This window comes from Eucyclogobius newberryi, unplaced genomic scaffold (genome assembly GCF_026437365.1).
Source record: "Eucyclogobius newberryi isolate DKJ021-1_F unplaced genomic scaffold, fEucNew1.0.hap1 SCAF_15, whole genome shotgun sequence".
NCBI lineage: Eukaryota > Metazoa > Chordata > Actinopteri > Gobiiformes > Gobiidae > Eucyclogobius > Eucyclogobius newberryi.
In genome coordinates, this window is record NW_027315779.1 from 24,634,741 (window position 1) to 24,654,888 (window position 20,148).

The 20,148-nt window shown below is 40.3% G+C and overlaps 1 protein-coding gene across 1 annotated transcript in view; it reads right to left on the minus strand.

The window, feature by feature from the left end:
- Positions 1 to 708: 708 nt before the first annotated feature.
- pknox2 (pbx/knotted 1 homeobox 2) overlaps positions 709 to 20,148 on the minus strand; it is a 130,394-nt gene continuing 110,954 nt past the window's right edge. The window contains 6 exon segments of the mRNA XM_072446889.1: positions 709 to 1,581; positions 3,164 to 3,378; positions 4,700 to 4,842; positions 10,031 to 10,226; positions 17,476 to 17,750; positions 18,948 to 19,126. Of these exon segments, the coding sequence (XP_072302990.1) occupies positions 738 to 1,581; positions 3,164 to 3,378; positions 4,700 to 4,842; positions 10,031 to 10,226; positions 17,476 to 17,750; positions 18,948 to 19,126 (1,852 nt within the window). The 3' untranslated portion in view covers positions 709 to 737.

Below are 20,148 nucleotides of genomic sequence, written 5' to 3' on the forward strand. Positions count from 1 at the left end.
TATGCATATAATCCAGTCAAAACAAATAATATAGTACAGTAACATATTATATATTATATAATGCAACAAAACAGGTTTTTTTTTTGTAGTTTTTCCTGGCCGAGAAGGAGAGTCTAAGGACAGAGGACCCTGGGACATCGTCCCTCGCCACCACAGACATTGTCTGACTTCATCACCACCACAGACATTGTCTGACTTCATCACCACCACAGACATTGTCTGACTTCATCACCACCACAGACATTGTCTGACTTCATCGCCACCACAGACATTGTCTGACTTCATCACCACCACAGACATTGTTGATTCATTTCTCCCTGTGGCCCTCAGAGGCAACTGTTGTTGTGATTTTGGGCCTTACAAAAATAAATTGATTTGATTTGATTTGATTTGAACATTGCAAAAATGAATGACTGGATTAAGTTAGATTACTTACATGATAATATGATATGTTGATTTACTTTTCTTAGAATAAGAAAAATATTTACCGGAATATACACTCAAAAAAAATAAAAAAAAATAACAATATGCTAATATTGTTATGTGTAAAATCTACTTCAGTCAAGATGGATAATTCCTAATAGTCATTTTTACTTACACAGTAAATAGGTTTCATATTATGATATCAATTACATTGTTCATAATTATTGTGAATTATTTCACTTTCACCTGAAGAAATTGCACAGTTCAGTAATACTTTCTATATTTAAAGAGCAAACAGAGCCCTAACTCTACCTTCACTTAATAAATTTCTGCGCGTCCCATATGATGTAGACAAAGAAGGCCACTAGCAGGATGCGTTTGACAGTGTAGACGAGTGCTGTAGTACCCAGGCTCATATTCTGCTCCACCAGGGGGCGCTGTTCACTGCAGTTAACCACTCTCCCCTGCGCTGCTCCCAGGATCGTCATGATATCCACCAGGTCCAACTTCCCCTCCTCCTTGGCCTCCTCCACCGCTTCCGCTAGCTCCATCTTGGCCTCCTCTCTCTCCTCCATCTCCTCTTGGGTCAGCATTGCGTTTATCCCTTGCCCCGCTGTTGCGTTTCCGACCTGTGGCGGCGCTAGCGAGCACAAAGCCCTCACTTGCCCGTACGACTTGAGGTGTGCCACGTTAGCGCGCAAAAACAACATGAGCACGTTCAGATCGTTCAAAGCGCAACCCAGTTTTCGCTGGTTCATGATGTCCAAAGCGGGGAGGACTTGGTAGACGGATAGAAAAGTAGTGTCCCACACAAACAGGCGCATCAAGCTAAAGACAACAATAGGCCCAAGCAGGACATAGATAGCGCCATTGGCTACGCTAATCACCTGAAAGACCAATTGTCCGATCATTTTGCATTGGACAAGCTCGGGAATCCAGCTCTGATCTCGAAGCATGCCACTTCGCACAAAACAGCTGAATTCGTCTTGAAGGAAGGCGGAAAGGTGGAAGTATGCTAGGTACAAACACGCAGCGCTCATGAAGGTGAGGAGGAGGAAGCCGCGCAGGAACAACATGCTAACCAGGAAGTAGGACTGCTGTTTGCATCGCATGTAGCGCTCCAGCAGAGGGTATTCGAAGTATCGTTTCTTCTTGGCCCTGTAATTCAAGCAAAAACAATCTAAAGTTAGCGCGGCGTCCCAAAGCGACCACACAGTTCTACTTTGGGATCCGAGCAACACCCACATGTTCAACAAGACTCCACGGAGATGTTAGAGGAGACAAGAGAGAGTCATTGAGGCAGAGGAAATGTCCCTGACTGTGGTGTGAGAGTCAGAGGACAGGTTTGGAGTAACATCTATTATCAAAAATCTCTCCAAAGGGTTTTTAACGTTTTCAATAAACGTTTTTCATATATATTTCCGTTTATCTGCACATAATATTCAATACGATTTAAGAAGGGGTTGAGTAAAAAAAGAATTAAGGAAAAAAAGCTTTTTTTGTTGCTTTAAAAAAAAAAAAACTCTTTGGTATGTCTGATTGATATCGGAATAATTAGGATTACATGGTATCGGATCTAATTTTCCAAAAATCTCATATCACTGATATTTTGTACAAATTATGATGGGATGGATTAGAACAATTGACTTACACACTCAGTAATCAACATATCTTAAGCACATGACACAAATTATACTTTATTTTTGTTGACACACAATTACAATTTTGATATGAGACAATAGTATTTTCTCCATCTTTTTAAATAGCAGAGCAAACTAACTGACATTTTTACCCTGAGAGGGAAAAAAGCTAATTTTTTGTCATTTACTGAATTTTTTTTTTTTTTCTCTTTTTTTTTTACTGATGTTTTAAATATTTTGAACTATTACATGACCTCAAAATATCTAATCTAAAAACAAAAAAGCATAACCTTGTAAAAAAAACTAAACAAATGTATTATACTACATTTCAGCACTTTTGGGGTTCATTTATTTCTGTAAATACATGAACATTTATATAGAACATTTGATTACTGAACACGTGCAATACTGACTTAACCATGTGCAATACCGTCATTATTCATGTGCAATTACTGTCATACTCACATGAAATAATGTCACATTCATGTGCATATAACTGATGTAAATAGAGTGTTTATTTTACCATTATTATTAGTATTATCTTGTCTTACGCTAGCTGTTTTTATTTTATTTTATCTTTATTTTTCCCCTCCATTCCTTATTAAGAAATGAGAGGTTCTGTCTATAGGAGTTTTTGTTTACAAGAGTTTTGTTTATAAGAGTTCTTCTATTTTCCTATAAGTTATCTGTCCTTTTCCTCTGTATCTACCTGCGTTGCAACAATGAAATTTCCCCATGTGTGGACAATAAAGGAATATCTTAGCTTATCTTAATTTCTGATGGATTGCTAAAATATCATCTGAATCATTGGAACATAGAGATACGTTTTTGTCCATATCACCCTCGTGCCAGTAGTGACCGCCGTGATCGCACTAGAGCAGGCGCCCGTGTGCCCGTGTGTGCCCGTGTGCGCCCGTGTGCGCCCGTGTGCGCCCGTGTGCGCCCGTGTGCGCCCGTGTGCGCCCGTGTGCGCCCGTGTGCCCGTGTGCGCCCGTGTGCGCCCGTGTGCGCCCGTGTGCGCCCGTGTGCGCCCGTGTGCGCCCGTGTGCGCCCGTGTGCGCCCGTGTGCGCCCGTGTGTGCCCGTGTGCGCCCGCCGTACCTGTCGAGCTCGGCCTGAAAGGTGAGCGGGTTCTTGGTGCTTTGGCGCAGCTCCAGGATGTTCTGAGCCAGGCGGATGGAGCGATTGTACGACTTGTCCAGCTCGTCCACGATGAAGAGCAGGTCGGAGCCCAGAGACGGCATGACCAGCTGCCTCCAGATGAGAGCGGGCAGGTACATGAGCACGGCCATGGCCAGCAGCGAGTACGGGAACATCTGGAGGAGGAGGTGTTACTTACAAGTGCTGGGAATGCGTCACAACAATCGCAGTTTGTCATCTTTTAGCTGTGATCGTGTGGGGATTTGGGATGAACTGTCTTGTCCTGAGACGTGAGAACAGTTTGTGTTCAGGCGAGTTGTACCAGCCACAGATTTAAGCCACTTTATCAGTAATAAATGATTTAAATTTGTACCTGCCTTTCTAAACACATGACATTTTTGGGTTTTGAAGTTGAAAAATGTTGAAATGCTGAAGTGTCTTTCTTAAGGACACAATTCAAGTAGAGTTGTCAATTCATTATTTTTATTTTTTTATAGTAATATTCAACACTAACGCCAGCAACAAACCTACATGTATTAATGCTGATGGAAAAAACATTAATGGGACAAAGTAACCATAATAGTAACAAAATATTGTGAAGTCTGACTCAATTAATCGGATTAAAAGTACAATGGCTTTGGAATATGACAGTAGGATTTGTCAAGGTATTTTAAAAGGGAATAAAAGCATATCTACAATTCTGTTAGTCTAAATAATATGTAATAAATATTGTATCGTGAGATGTATATTGTGACGATATTGCAATGAGAGATTCCTGTTTTGTTTTTATTCATTTTTTTAAAATTAGGACATAAAACAACTAAAACTACAGAAAAAAATATAATATTAATAAAAGATTTGAAAAAAATAAAATCACAAAACGAGCACGACCAGGGAGAACATAAGTAAAGTAAAGGAATAAAATAAGGGAGTGGCTTCAAACAAAAATAAAATAAGAAGAATTAGAGCATATTAAATTCAGAATAATGAGAGATTTCGATCTGAACCATAAAACCACATGACAATATTCAAGATGAGAAAAAAACGTTTTCCTTAGTATTTCCTAGTACAACACTAGGTTCTAGAGAGGAAAGATTGGTTTGCAAAGAATTATAAAATAAACAATAAATAAATGAATATGATAAACTATGATATCTTTTGAATTGGAGCTGAAACCCACAAATACCAGTGGATTTTGTATTAAAACGCACTGAAACTCCGACTATAAATCATTTAATTTAAGCAATTACTAAAACATAAACCATGTATTTAAAAATGGACCAACAGTCAATATTTTAGCATGAGAATCAACACTTTTTGATGCCTAATCCAACATCGACATGCATATATTTTAAATATAGTTGGTATAGGTTCACCTGTCACTAACTTAACCATGAAAACGATGATTATATATATGTTAATCACATTTTTTGTTGTTTTTTTCAGATGTAACTCGAGCCCGTACACAGTGTAAACCCTTTAAAGCGCTGCACTCACTTTGTGCACCCACAGCGAGCGCTCCTCAAAGTTCCCGTTGCTGTCGAACTCGTGGTGCATGAGGGAGTCCCAGCAGTACGTGTCCACATACTCGGCCTGTTTGATGGTGAAGTTAACGGGCGGGAAGCAGCTGATCTGAGGGCCTGGAAATCAATCAATCAATCAATCAATCAATCAATCAGAGAACAGCAATCAGATAAACTAATGTATTCGTTTTTGGCTGGATGTATTAACAAGAAACATTAAAATGAGATTCAAAAGTATGTTGGTCAGTGCTGGTTTAATAAAGAAATAAATTGTATTGAGTTGTATAATGTAACAAGGGAAAATCATACAAATAGTAGTTATTTAAAAAAAGCATGAAAGGAGGAAGTATATGTATTTAAATCTGTCAACCTTCTTCCTTGCTCTCACAAACCTTTGGCATATCACTTATATTCACATGGACTGGTTTATTTGGCCACAAGTACAGCCTTTTTCAGACAGGAAGTGAAGCAGGGTGGACCACCTCAGGACAGCCAATCAGCTCTCACACAGCTCTTCTTTACAGGTTTGAAATATGAGAAATGTGTTCTAGTTAGAGTAAAACAACGTGCAGTGGCCTGATTTTTGTCTCTAATTCTGCTTTTACAATACACTTAAGAGAGACGAAAAAACAAAAAGTAAAAATGTGTTAGTTCATGAGGAAAAAAGTAAGGTTTAATCAGCTTGTTGAGTTCATATCAGCCCTTGTGAGTGGAGCCTGTATTAATAAATCCCATTGTTTTATTCCGCTTTCAATTTCAGTTTAACTTTTCCAATCCAGTCCAATCCAACTTTATAAAAAATAGGTTAAAAAACTAAAAAAAAATACAATAATAAATAGATACATACATACAAACAGAATAAAAACAAATAAAAAACAACATAAAAAATATAAAATAATAAAAGACAGCCAGAGGACCACACAATTCTCATGCCGGGTTAAATGCTAGTGAATAAAAGTGTGTTTTTAAACAAGACTTAAAACCTTCATGCACCTTCATCAACTGAAAGTGCAGTCTTTATGTGGAGGAAGAGCGTTCCAAAGTTTAGGGCCGGCTACAGAAACGGCCCGGTTGCCTCTGCTTTTGAGTCTCGTTTTTGGGACTTGAAGTTGGAACTGGCCTTCAGACCAGGAGTGTAGGGACAATAAGGCCTGAAATATACGCGGGGGCCAGTCGGTGAAGCGCTTTAAAAACAAGCAATAAAATGTTGAAATCAACTCTAAACTGAACGGGGAGCCAGTGTAGTGTACAGCAGTCTCTAACTTTTGACACAAATGTGATTTAAATATATGTACTAGAGGGCAGTGGCTCAGTAGTTACAGCATCACCCACAAACCCGAAGCTTTGTGGTTTAATCCCAGCTCCACTTTAACTTTTACTTTAGTGATGTTACTAGCTTCAATAGCATCGCTGCAGTAAACTTAGTAGATCACAACAAATATTATTATTACAGCAATAGTCTTGTATTTTGACTTCGACATGTACAGTTTCCTCAACATTTCACAGCACAAATCATATGTTTCCAAAGCAGCAGCCTGGAATTAGCCCATCACCAGTTCCACATTTGGCCCATCCTGTCTCATGTTTAGTCCACCTTGGTATCACCACATTTATACACCATTATTAACATGTTACTCCACCCTCAGAGCGAGCAGTCGCAGGGTGTGCCCCAGCTCCTTCACAGAGTGTCTGTACTTTACAGTCTGTTCCGCATCTGCCCTGGTTCTCAAAGTAGAAAGTCACTGCCCGTAATTTAACCCTGGGATGTGTTTCGGCTGTTTTATTACAGGCTGCAGGCTGAAACACGCCTGGAGCCACGGCATTCATCAGTGAAGAGAGTAGAACGTGCACATGTTTGAGTAAATGTAGCCAGGCTGTTGTTTGACTTTGAACACAGAGTAAAGCATGTTAGTACGGGCGGTGCAAACCTCTGCCAGGACAACGAGACTGTTGTCAATGCTTAATTTATAAAAATCAATTTATAAAGCAATTATTATCAAGGCCTTTGCTTGTATTTTTTGTATTTGATCACTTTTTTTTTTTTTTTTAGAACAAAGCAAATCTGCCTTTGCTATGAGGAAACTGGACCAAACATGAAAACCAAACATTTATCATGGAATCAGTGCTGCCCAGTGGTCTAGTGGTTAAGGCAGCCGCACATATGCCAGGCTCCATGTGCTGTAGTGTCGTGAGTTTGAATCAAACAATTTGCTGCATTTCCTCCCTTCTCCGTTCTGTCTAATAAAGTATTAATAAAGTATTAGTAAAGAAATGAACGTCAAAATGATGTATTATTTTTAGTAAACAGCTCAAAATATACTCTCAAATAACACACAAATCTGAACAGCTGCAGGTGAAAGGCTCAGATAAGCGCATGGTTCAATTTGCAGGACTACATAAGCTTGATGTTTCTAAATAAGCCCAAAAGCGTCATTTTTATTTCACACCTCCGTATATTTATAGCCCTATACATCTTTATGAATAGGTGAGATTTCTTGGAACATTGGCCTGTTTTTTAGATCGCTTAAGTCAGTCTGGACTCGCTGTCACATCTGAATGAGGATTTATCCACAAAGTTACCGTGTCCTTGCTGAAAATGATATATTTTATTGTTAAACTTGACACTCTTCTCTTGTCTGGATACTTCTGGGCCAGGTTTCATATTTTTCCAATGCTCCTTTCAACGCCTCCTTTCCCGTTTGCTCATGCAAACTTGTGTAGGTGTGCGCATTGACAAGTCGTCGTAAATAGCACACCAAAGCGCATCTTCCCCCTTAAACGTGTTCAAGTGCTTATCTGCGTTACCACGACATCAAAACACTCTTTAAAATGTGGGTGAAAGATGTGTTTGGAGCCATTAAAGGTGCACTATGTAAAAACCCACACCAGGAAATGATTAGAGTTTGACTTCGACACCACGCAAAGACTTTTTCTGTTTTAATTTTGAAGTCTAGATTGAAAATGAGCCTGGACTAATAAGCAAACATGATATTTAAAGGGGACATATTAAGCGAAATCAACTTTAATGAGCTTTTAACCTTTTTACAACAGAATTTTCTCATCATAGGTTGTGTTTTGATTGATCCATGTATTTCCCTGCAACTGAGCGCTCAGAAAGTTCCTGTTTTCACCTACCCCCTATCCCCGCCTACAACCCTTTGTTTTGTTGTAAGTATTTGTAAGATTGAGACTCAAAGTGATACACGCAGAGTTCTAAACATTTCAAAAGACTGTAAATGACAATCTGCTGCTCGTCACGGTGAAACGTCACGATGAAGAGGCGGAGCTTAGCAGTCCTGTAGATTCGAACAGGAAGTCAACAAAGCCGTTTCAATTACTAAGCCATTTTAGATCAATATTGTGATTTACAATGAACAAACTGTAAAATAATGATCTACTTACAGTTCAAAGTTGAATATGTCTCCTTTAAAACTTTTGAATATTATGTAGATTTTATGACACATCTTATCTCCTCCCTCTCACCCCCAAATAGCAATTAGCCCGTAGCATAAGCAGCTTATACCTGGGCGCTTGTGTGAGCGTCCAGGTGCAGGTAAAGACCCCGCACAGCTATACGTGCAATCAGTCCTGTTGTCAGCGCGTCGGACCCGCCGCACATGTCCTACTCCCCCTTCTGCCTAATCAGCGTCCTCTCTCAGTTCACTCAGATGGAGAGGAGCTGCCAAAGACCAAGAAGTCGCTCTTGTAATTACAGCGTGCCAGTGTTAGCGAACGGCAATTAGCATCAGGCGCAGGGGAGCTGATTGCACTCGCACCAAGTTTAAAGTCAGACAGCGCAGACAGACAGCTCGTTTGCACAGACTGTTAGGTCCACATCGGCAGGAAAGATACGGACCGAGACAAGCAGCAATGGAATCTGTAAGGAAACGCTCGAGAAGAATGGAGGAAACAGAGGCAACAGTGATGTGGAGAAACTGGGATAAATCATAGAAAAAAATATGAAAAACAAGATGATTTTGGCAATTAAAAAGCACTCAGATACTGGACATGTGAGTGATGTCAGAGCCTGATTTAAAGGCGTTCACTATCTGCATCATTTGTTTATCGAGGAGACTATTATATTACAGACACTTTTTGTATTTTTGAGGAAATGTTGAATGCAAATTAGTTTTAGCATTTTACCTGCTACAGATGTATTGCATAGTTTAGCTGGAATAACGTTTCAAGGGGAGAAAGTAGTATTTTTCACATCTAACTGACGTTTCAAGTTGTTATCTATGTTTAGTTGTGTAAAATCATTAGGTCTGATGGTGGTTAATCTTTGGAAATGTTTAATGGTTCCAGTTTGTCTCCACGCTGCAATTGTGAACATTCTGACGACATTGTAACTATATTAACGTTTATTTTAAAGGGCAAATACATGTTTAGATTGTAATACACATGTGCCTTGGCAGAGGTCAGAGCTGTCTGTCTTAGATAATACTTATCATATACATTTAAAGGCGATACATTCAATTGGCCATTAGATGTCCAGGTAATATTTGGCACCATCTGCTGGCAAACAATGCAAATAGCACAAACAAATTGCAAACATAAATGGAAAAAAGTATAGATAGGTATAGATGGCAGATCACAATTGTTGTTATGGAGTTATTCAAAATTAGAATGTCGTGTATGATCGAAACTATTGAAACATACAGCAAAAAGAGACCAAACCAGTTCAAACCAGTGTATAAAGTGATATTTCTGCTCTTTTGTAGTACATGCTCCGTTATTTACAGACACATTTAGTATATTCCTGATGCACTGTTGTCTGTTGTTGTCTAGATATAAAAATATGTCCACCTAATATGTGTTGTGTGTGACTTTTCAAGCATTGTATGTTCTGTACAACTGATCGTTTATAGCAGAACTGTTGTTAAGTGTAAATGCTTTGAAAAATAATTGTTTAAATGAAGTTGAATCTACTATAGTCTTTTTGTCTGCGTTAAGTGTGCATAAAGTAAAATTAACATATTTAGCTTGTTCATTCCCATTGCGTCTGCATAAATGTGAGCTTAAGTGCTTTACATGTGCTATACACAGCCAACTATAACATTTTCATTTTGGATTCATCTATTTAAGTGTAATTATAGGCTCCACAATGCTAGAGCCAATGCAAGGCTAGAAAAGAGCCATGGCATAAAAGCATGTGCAGGCCAGAGGTCGACTACATAATTGTCTGACTCTTTATGTGGTGAAGTAAATGTTACTCAGTCATACTGTGTCTGTGTACAGCTGCTCAGTGCTCAGAAACAAAACCCACACTTGTTCTTGTGAATATCTGAATTTGAATTGAACGTACCCAGGGAGATCTCTCGGGCGAAGGCCATGCACACGAGCATGAGCGGCAGCCCCACAGACACGTACTTGATGACCTTGTCCAGGGGCAGCTCCAGCTCCAGGTGGGCCATGCGGTTTATCCCCGGCTGCTCCGGGAGGAGGGCGTCGGTCAGCATGGCATGGGCCGCCGCCTTGGCTATAGACATGGCGGAGGAGGTCTACGAGAGACAGGTCAGGTCATAGAGGAGAAGGGTACTATTATTACAGTAATGCTTTAGAATGAGTATATTTTTAATAGTTCTAATGAGGTGTATCCAGGATAAAAATTGAACTACTGTAATATGAGTTCATAATATGGGTTAAAAAGCATAAATAAGTTACATAGATATAGTTAAAAGCATAATTCATTTTGTTAAGTAACTATTAGAAGCACCTGGTAATAAATTGTAATACGGTTGTACGATGTAAATTACAGTCAAAGTATTTCATTTAATTCATCAGTTATTATCTAGATATTGTTTTGCATTATGTCATTAACAACATTCGGACAATATTATAACAAGTCACCACACAAGTGCAGAAATGTCACTTTATATCCTTGTTTGGAAGATTACACTACAAGTTCTGTCTTTATTTGAGCTCATTTTTAATCGTTTTAATCATAGACAATCCACCCGATATTGTAATTGTGCATAGCTCGTTAACAGCAATTGATATACTAAACATTTTCGATATATCGCCCACCTCTACTTGCACTTGAACTTATTTTTCACATTACAGCACATTTATGTATAACCTCAGTACCTCAACAGTCTCCAAAAAGTCATGATTTAATAGTAAATTACTGTATACATTACAAGCGCTGCATATTAATGTTATTTCTGTCTACGTTTCAACCGTATCACATTCACCAGAGCTGCTCTTACCTGTGGGAGTCCACCTTTGCCCATGAATGCGATCCTAAAATTCTCTCCCAGGCGCCGAGTCCTTGCAGGAGAGTGGTTAATGTGCTTAAGAAGCGAGGGCGGTCCTGGCTGGTTCAGAAGCCGGCCCAGGGCTGGTCCGGTTCCGCTGGCGTCTGTCTGTAATTACAGTGGGGGCATGTGGGAGCAGGGAGGAGCCCTCATGGCAGCGGCCGGGACGGACCTCCAGAACACCAGGGCAGCTCTGATCCACTTCAAACAGGTCCAATGTGGCCCGTGGCTTTAGCTGCCTCTGTCATTGAGAGGCTATTTTTACTAGAAAGCCGGGCCTCTGGGCTAAAGCTGTGGACTTACTGTACAGAGTTCTGCTGGTGAGCTGAAGAGGCAGGGAAATGTAGCAAGTTATCAACATTTCTATTTCCAAAGGTATTATGCATAATTCAGGCTGTTTAGAACCATTATGCGCAGAATGCCAGCAGAGGGCACAAAGGCTCCAGCAGTTGGTCAGAGCTTTAATAATTATAAATTCAAATGTGAGCCATTAACGAGTTTTTGCCCAATGGTTGAAGGATGATATTTCTTGCTATTTTTATCATAATTTGCATGATTGTTCTTCTTCTTTTAATGAGAATAAATTAGGCTTTGTAACGTACAGCAACAATACAAAGCATTAAGGAAAAGAAGAATGGAATTTAATTTGAATATAGCAACAGTTCAAGGTTTTTGGGTGAGATATTTGAAATTACAATGTACTTTAACGCCACAGTGATGACTGGAGGGAGGAATACAGCATGTAAATGTAAATGTGAGTCTAAGCATCACTTTTAGACATGTTAGGGCCATTTCTTTCTTCTTCTATTGTTTTGTGTCAAATGCACTCAACCAGCATCATTTTGGACTGACCCATGTGTGTCAGGTGTTCTTTTGTCTTTTATTTAAAATATTGAGTAGCACAATTTGGGTTATCGCCCATCCCTACTGGAAGGAAATAAAAACCTGCCTGTTGTTTTGTCTTTTTTGTCTTTTTTTTCTGTTCTCTCTTATGGTTTCAAAAAATTGACAAATCAACCCAAAAATACAGGCGTAATATAAAAAACGGTTTTGTGTTGCTCCAAAATGACCTACAGCATGTTCTATTGCAGGCATCCCATGTGGCACGTAATTCTGCCCAGTGTAGACAAGGGAAGCATGTAATTAAAGCCAAACGATGATTAGATGAACTGAACATATTACATTGTGTTGATTGTGCAGCTTCCACCCACAGCAGAGGAGGGCAGAGGCTGGGCAGAGCTGAGTCCACACTTTCAGTCACACAGAGCCTTTTATCTGAGCCTGGAGCTGTCTGGAGGGAGGACAGAAGGGAGAAGGGAGAGAGGAGAGGAGAGAGAGGAGAGAAGGGATAACGGAGAGAAGGGAGAGGAGAGAGAGAAGAGAGGAGGGAGGAGTGAAGGGAGAAGGGAAGAGAGGAGGGAGAGGAGAGAGAGGAGAGAAGGGATAATGGAGAGAAGGGAGGGGAGAGGAGAGAGGAGAGAGGAGAGAAGGGATAATGGAGAGAAGGGAGAGGAGAGAAGGGAGAGGAGAGAGGAGAGAGGAGAGAAGGGATAATGGAGAGAAGGGAGAGGAGAGAGGAGAGAAGGGAGAAGGGAAGAGAGGAGGGAGAGGTGAGAGAGAAGGGATATGGAGAGAATGGAGAGGAGAGAGAGAAGGGAGGAGAGAGAGGAAAGAGAAGAGGAGAGAGAAGAGAAGGGAGAGAAGGGATAGGAGAGAGGAGAGAAGGGAGAGGAGAGAGGGGAGAGAAGGGAGAGGTGAGAAGGGAGAGAAGAGAGGAGAGAGAGGAGAGAAGGGAGAGGAGAGAGGGGAGAGAAGGGAGAGGTGAGAAGGGAGAGGAGAGAGGAGAGAGGAGAGAGAGGTGAGAAGGGAGAGAAGAGAGGAGAGAGAGGAGGGAGAAGAGAAGGGAGAGGAGAGAGGAGAGAGGAGGGAGATGAGAGAGCAGAGGGGAGAGGAGAGAGGAGAGAGAGGAGAGATAGAGGAGAGAAGAGAGGAGAGAGAGGAGGGAGAAGAGAAGGGAGAGGAGAGAGGAGGGAGATGAGAGAGCAGAGGGGAGAGGAGAGAGGAGAGAGAGGAGAGATAGAGGAGAGAGAGAAGAGAGAGAGAGGGGGGAGAGAGGAGAGAGGAGAGAGAGGAGAGATAGAGGAGAGAGAGAAGAGAGAGAGAGGGGGGAGAGAGGAGAGGAGAGGAGAGAGGTGGGGTTTAGGCGTCCATCAGTAAAACACTCGGTTGACAGGCCACACACAGGGGTGAGCAGTGGGTGGGAGGCAGAGCACAGGGGAAGTTACACTAATATTTAGACTCACACTCTGTAATTGGAGAAGGCAGAAAAGAACAAAATCACATTCCAGAATTTTAATGTGCCATTTATTCATGGGTTTTAAGCTCTGGTGCTCCATTTCAAATCACATCAGTTCAAATTAAAATATATTTCAAATGAGGGAAAAGAAACATTTCATCTGGTGTTTCTTAAGACATCACATTGAAGTGGCTTTTCTGTTCACCTCCTCTTCTCTCCTCACATCACAAGAGGGTCATGTAGAAACGATCAGATTCAACATTTGTGAATTGACCTATTGGATATTCCTTATGAGAATATTGCAGCCTATGTGGCAAAACTTATGATAACTACTTATTCCTGCCTCAGTAAAGTAAGAACAAAGACTTACTTCATAGTGAACACATTGTTTATAAAGAATGACTCAAGCTTATCTACTCTAGCCCTAATTCCTAACCTCAATTAAGCAGATCCTAAGCCTGAATACTGCTTGATAATAAAAATGTTCATTATGAATTAAGCTTCAATTGATAATGATTTTTTTAAGGCAAATTAAGGTGTATTTATTATCAAGTGGTACATTGTATACTGCAATATATAATATATTGTATTGGAATTAATAGGGAAAACTGGTTCTTGCCCCCAATTTGAGAGTATGACATCATCACATTCCAGAATCTGAAAACCACCAAGAGGAAAGGATTATCCAGTTTAATAAAGGGGAACTATGGGACTTATGTCTTCATAGAGAAGAACTGCTTTGCCTTGAAGGTTCCACAGTAGAACCTTTGTATGATATTTATTTTAGACGCTACAAAGGGGTCGTCTCTCCAGTCTCCATGGATCAGACCTGTATAGACCGCGTGTCTCCACCCACTTGTCTTCATGGAGACTTTCAAGGGGGCTGTACCCGATATTTCTTACAGTAAAATGTGTGTTTCCTTGTACAAATATTGTAAAAAGCGACTCTTGGGGTCAAAATGCTGTCTGCATCTAATTATAGAGCATTTTATTGTGTGGATTGTTCACATGCTAAAGTTTGCTTTACCCTGTCTAAACCCGCTCTGGCCTCTGACAGATGTGTGCGTGACAGGAAATGATCAGGATGTTTAGAACGCATTAGATAAGTGCAGATAAACACATTTGGACCTTTGCAGACAGTTTAAAATGAGCTAGTTCTGATTTTCAAGTTTTCTAGAGTAGAAATCAAGTTCAGCACTTTTAAATTCAATAATTTTGTGGATCATTCCAGGCAAAACAATAACATCCTTAATGGAGACAATCAGAACAGAACAAAAAAAGTACCACAGTGCCCCTTTAACACTTAAGGTTAAGCTATCTTAGGGTAAACTTTATTGTCCCTGTAGAGAAATTCATTCAGTGCATTTGCTCGGTCAGAACTGGAGGATTTGACCGATTGTGCAGGAATCCCACCCAGACACGGCTAAACCTGCACGGAACCTTCCGCTAAAGTGCTCGCCAATTGATAATCAACCATAATAATCGACCATGAGTCCAATAAGATCAGCAACACATTAAAACGCAACTCGAGGAATAAGGAAATACAAAAGGTGAACATGATGTCTGAATCCTTTACATGTTTTAATTATTAAAATTGGTCTATTGAAACACAATAGATTATGACAACAAAGTGTACAAATGAAATACAAATATCTCCTAGTATTGTCTGTCACTTGTTCTGGAAGATCCATTTAGAAAAAGCAAAAGATATTAACGAGCAACAAACTTCACAACGGTCAGTCAGAGCATTCAGTTCCACACGTTTTTTCCTGGACGTCTTCACATTTGGAGCTTTCTCTTGCGCTTCCGGACGAAACGAAACGGAAAAAGCAGAAATCCTTTCACAGTTTCTTGAAATCTGGAAAGTCTTTTGACATCGTCCGCGGCTTCGAAAGTCTCGTCCGAGTTGAGTCGAGTCGGAAAGAGGGTTAAAAACAGCGTCCTCAAGACCGACGTTATAAAAAGAGAAAGTTTCCCGCTCGATCCTTCAGCGACTCCGAAACAACAGAATAAATATGTGACCTTCAACACCAGAACAGAGGAGAAATCCAATATACATACTACGATAGTGCGCTGCGATTCATTGTTATATTGTCGTCCACTCACGGTTGAAAAATTGTCATGCTTGAAAGGGCACGACGCAGACCCCACTCGTACTGAAGAGCACAGTTCAACCTGAGAAGCCACGAGTCAAAGACCAGGAGAGTCCAAGACCAGGAGAGTCCATCCTGGCGCTGGAAGTCCACATAAAACTGTGCGCGCAGACACAGGATTGCACCAGGAGTTAACTCAGAGGCGTGATAAGGGAGTCTAAAATAATAAATATATGTTGTTTTACGTGATTAAGATCTCAATCAGTTTTTACAAAATACATTCAGTTGATTTTAGCCTTCCTGTTTCGTGCCGGTTTAAGTTGATCTGTTGCTTGCTTTGCAGTTTTCGAGGCAGTAAATGTCTGTGTGTGCTTCAGTGTTTCGGAAGTAAAGTAAATGGAAGTATGTTTCTTCACTGCAAACATTGGGTCGGGCAAATATAGTACACTGTTAAATCAACTGTAAACCAATTCTCCCGTAAGCCGGCTGCACACTAGAGGTTTAAGTCTGCTTGTAAAGGCTTGTAAAGGCCACAGGAGGGCGCTGTCTCCTCCGAAGGCAAGGAGCTGCTAAACCGAGATGACATTTAATTAAATGTCATGGTCATTCATTTGGGCAGATTACATGATGCGTTTCTTTCATCGACATTAGATTCATGTTGGATGTTCAGTGCACAAATGTAGTAGTAGTAGTAGTAGTAGTAGTAGTAGTAGTAGTAGTAGCAGTAGCAGTAGCAGTAGCAGTAGCAGTAGCAGTAGCAGTAGCAGTAGTAGTAGTAGTAGTAGTAGTAGTAGTAGTAGCAGTAGCAGTAGCAGTAGCAGTAGTAGTAGTAGTAGTAGTAGTAGTAGTAGTAGTAGTAGTAGTAGTAGTAGTAGTAGTAGTAGTAGTAGTAGTAGTAGTAGTGAAATACGCGTGTACTCTTACCCCTTAGCAATGAAAAAGTTAGCACAAACTCCAGGTTGGTTTTGTCTGATATTTTCTACTTTTTAAGAGGCGTCACTAGGCAACGGAGCCTGGCGCTGTTGGTACGGCTGCTCTGATTGGCTGTTGAAAAGTTCCCATTGTAACATGTCGGGTCCTTACGGCTCGACAAACCGTCATAACAGAATCACATTGAGAGACATGAGGAAACCCACCACAAATAATCTCCTACAATAACCACTGCTTGGGCCACGCCTCAAAGTGGTGGAGAGGCTTAAAATCCTCTAGTGTGCAGGATATTTGAGTCAATTTAGTTGATCGATGTGCTCAAGGAATTAATTCTACTTTTATAGCTATGACGGTTCAAAGTTTAAAGATCAATATTGGTACTTATTATCACAGTAGCCAATAACGATGTTTGAAATGTTTCTCACATCATCATTTCAGACGGTGTTTTGTACCACACTGGTCACAACTCATTTACCAACGTGCTGCCACATGCTGCTGATAGTTTGATCGCCAAAACAAGTCTAATATATTGAAACAGTTGTTAACAAGAGAATAATACACACATGTGAAGCAGTAGAAAATCATGAATGAATAAATAACAAACATTGGTTTAGTCAAGAATTACTTAGTCATAATAAAATGTTTTAGAAGTGTTTTATGGTTAAGGTAGACCGTCCCGTCATCACGGGGACAATCCACGTCTGCATTTGCCCCATCCTTCAGTGCCCCTGCCGCACCTGCCATCTCCACACCTTAAAACATGAAAGATTGTTTCATACCGTGTAAATATTACTAAGAGTTACCACCATTTTTGTTCAAATGTTTCCATAATCAGCCGTTCATCATCATACACATGGCACATAAGAGAAATTAATGTATTCAGATTACCTACGATGACCTTGAACCTCAACATCAGTACCTAAAGTGTGGAAAAAGGTGCCTCTGTTGTAGTTGATGTAAAACTGCATTAAATTATAACCATATTTTTAACTCTCCGGTGTTAAGATTGCGCCCATATCCTTCATTAAATGAATCTCACTCCAACGGAGGTCACGTCACGTCTGTCTGTCTGATTGCGCTCTGCACGAGAGTCTTGATGAAGCCTTGACCAAAAACACGCCCCTTTTGATCATGTCATGTTTGTCCAATCAGAGCAGTGACACGAGCCGGGGGCGGGGCTGCCGTGTCTCTACTCCAGCGTGTCTGTGTGCTCTCGCCTGTCCTCTCTCGCAGAAAGCATGTGCCGGCTCTGCTCCTGCTCCTCGTCCATGCCCAGCTCGTCCTCGTCCTCCTCCAGGCCCTCCTCCATGTCCTCGTCCTCCTCGTCCTCCTCCTCGTCCTCCTCCGTGCCGTCCATGGAGTCGTCCGCGGCGGCGAGCATGGCCTGCTGCATGGCGAGCGTGGCCGAGTCGGAGGACAGAGACTGCAGGCTGTCCATGCTCAGAGGGTCTGGGGGGGGGGGAGACGGGGAGAACGTTTATGTAAATCTCACCACAAAGAATTAAAGTGCCTCTGACAGGTTGGACCACTCATTGAACTAAAATGCAGTTAAGATGAATATATTATGACAAAAAATGATGACAAAAAATATCGCAGAATAGCAAATTGATTTTAAGTTTATAATTTCGCTTCCTGTTTGTAATTGATGACATCACACGAGGAAATTACCCAGCAAAAACAGGGCAAAAACTCAAGTAATAGCAGAATCTTTTTTATTTGACAAAAAATATGTATGAGAGCGACTTTATTTTGTCGATTTAAGGTTTAGAACGTCAAAAAAGTGATGGTACTTCCTGTCATTTTCTACAGATTTTTCAATGTTTTCTGTCATACGCGATTTAAGATTTAAACGTACTTAATAACACTTATTGCTTCATGTTTTCGCAGAGGAGCTTGTAATCTGATTTACTGCGACAGCCCAGGATATTACTGTGTGACTTGTGACAAAAAAATATCATGATATTTTAGTTATTGTGGGATTAAATTTGGAGCAACAAGGCGAGAAGTACCACTGTTCTGTGTGCAATGTAAAGCAACTGGTCAAAACCTGTATTATTGTTATTCTTTTGTTCATGGAATAACAGTACTACATAAAGTAGGACATGTATTTCAATGTTGTATTCATACTTTGTTCCATGAGAGACATATTCCTGGAATCCCAAAAGCCTGAGACCTTTTGTGATCAGACTAAACGAGTATGTGTCAATTTTAAACAGCTTTTATACATCTTTGGCCCATTTGTGTCATGATTCAAAAGCCTCTCTTTTAATGTTGTGTATATATTGAAAGTCTTGTTTGTAAAAAAAAAAAAAAAAAATTTAATAAACAGAAACTGGAAATGCTGGTTATTTCATGGTTCTTTTGCAAACACTTTCACCTAAACTTGCCCTCGTAATTTAGCTTTTCTCTGATGGACTCCAAAAATAAAATATAAAATATATCACAAGGATTATCCCAAAAATATTGAGAGATTTATTTTTGTCAGAGTACTTCAATGTACAAAAAGAAAAAGGGAAACAGTGCCATCATGTGGTTGAAACCTAAACATAAATGCTGGTGACTGCAATCATTATTACGCCGTACGGCCAATAAAACATGTTAAATATTGTTTTGTGTGTGTTATTTGGTTTTTTTCTGCTCTCTCACTGTCTGAGTTGTTTCCCGTGTGGGATCTATGCGTCTGTAAGACCCCGGCCACGATGGAGTCGGGCCAGAAGCGCTGCGTGGGACGGTGCTGGGACTTCATCTTCTTGGCTTTGGGGGCGGGGTCCGGGTTGCTGGCGTCCAACATGGGCTGCAGAATACGCCGGCGAGCATTGATGAACCTGGGACGGAGAGGAGAGTTATCTTTGGTCTAATACGGTTTTCAAGATAAATTACAAAATGCATTCAGATGTGTGAGCGTTACAGTTTTGTTTATTAATGGAATGCAGGTAAATCATGAACAGGATCAGCCCATAGGGGGCGACAAATGCTCACCCACTAACTCAAAGGTAGATTCCTAGATCCATAGACATTCATAGACACAGAATTCTCTATTGATCAGACTCAATCCCTTGGCGAGCCCATGATACACAGAGTTACGTCAGATCAAAAGTAACCTTCACATGGAACTGAAGGATAAAGCCAATCCTCATATTACACAAAGTACATGTTTATTGGATGATATTTATGTCATTTATCTGCAATCCTCACCCATAACATGTAAAAGTGGTCACTAAATGCTTACCAGAACAATGACTTTTTACCAGGTTTTGACTTAAACGTATGTCGATGGACTGGTACCGGCCCAAACCCTCTGCATTATTCATTATTTGTGATTTCAAATTCAGGGGACTGGCTCCGGAGTCACTCAAATCTACCTGGATTAGCGCAGTTGCTAAGTGATCAATAGCATGAACATCGAACGCAGTGTTTGCTAATTTGTATGTCTATGGTTAACTATTGTCCCTCTTCTGTGCATTCATATTTCAGTGAATTCAGTCAATGTTAGTGATGATGATGATGATTTCAGCAAATACAAAATAATTATTGCCGTCTCCTTTCAAGTCAATACAAAATAAATCTAATCTAAATCTAAATTCAACAAAATAGTGAGGCTTGTTTGGCTGTATGATTGTATATTCATAAATGGATTATATTACACACAACAAAACTCCACTATACATACACACTGTAAATACTAGTACAATAGACATAGTATGAGGAGTGATGTTTTGGGTGGTTTTTTGATATTTAATTGTCGGAGATACTAAAGTGTAACGCTGAATCAACAAATATTCATCTTATTGAAATACATTTTAACTTTTGATTATCTTAAATATTTGAATTTACAACTGCCTTTGTC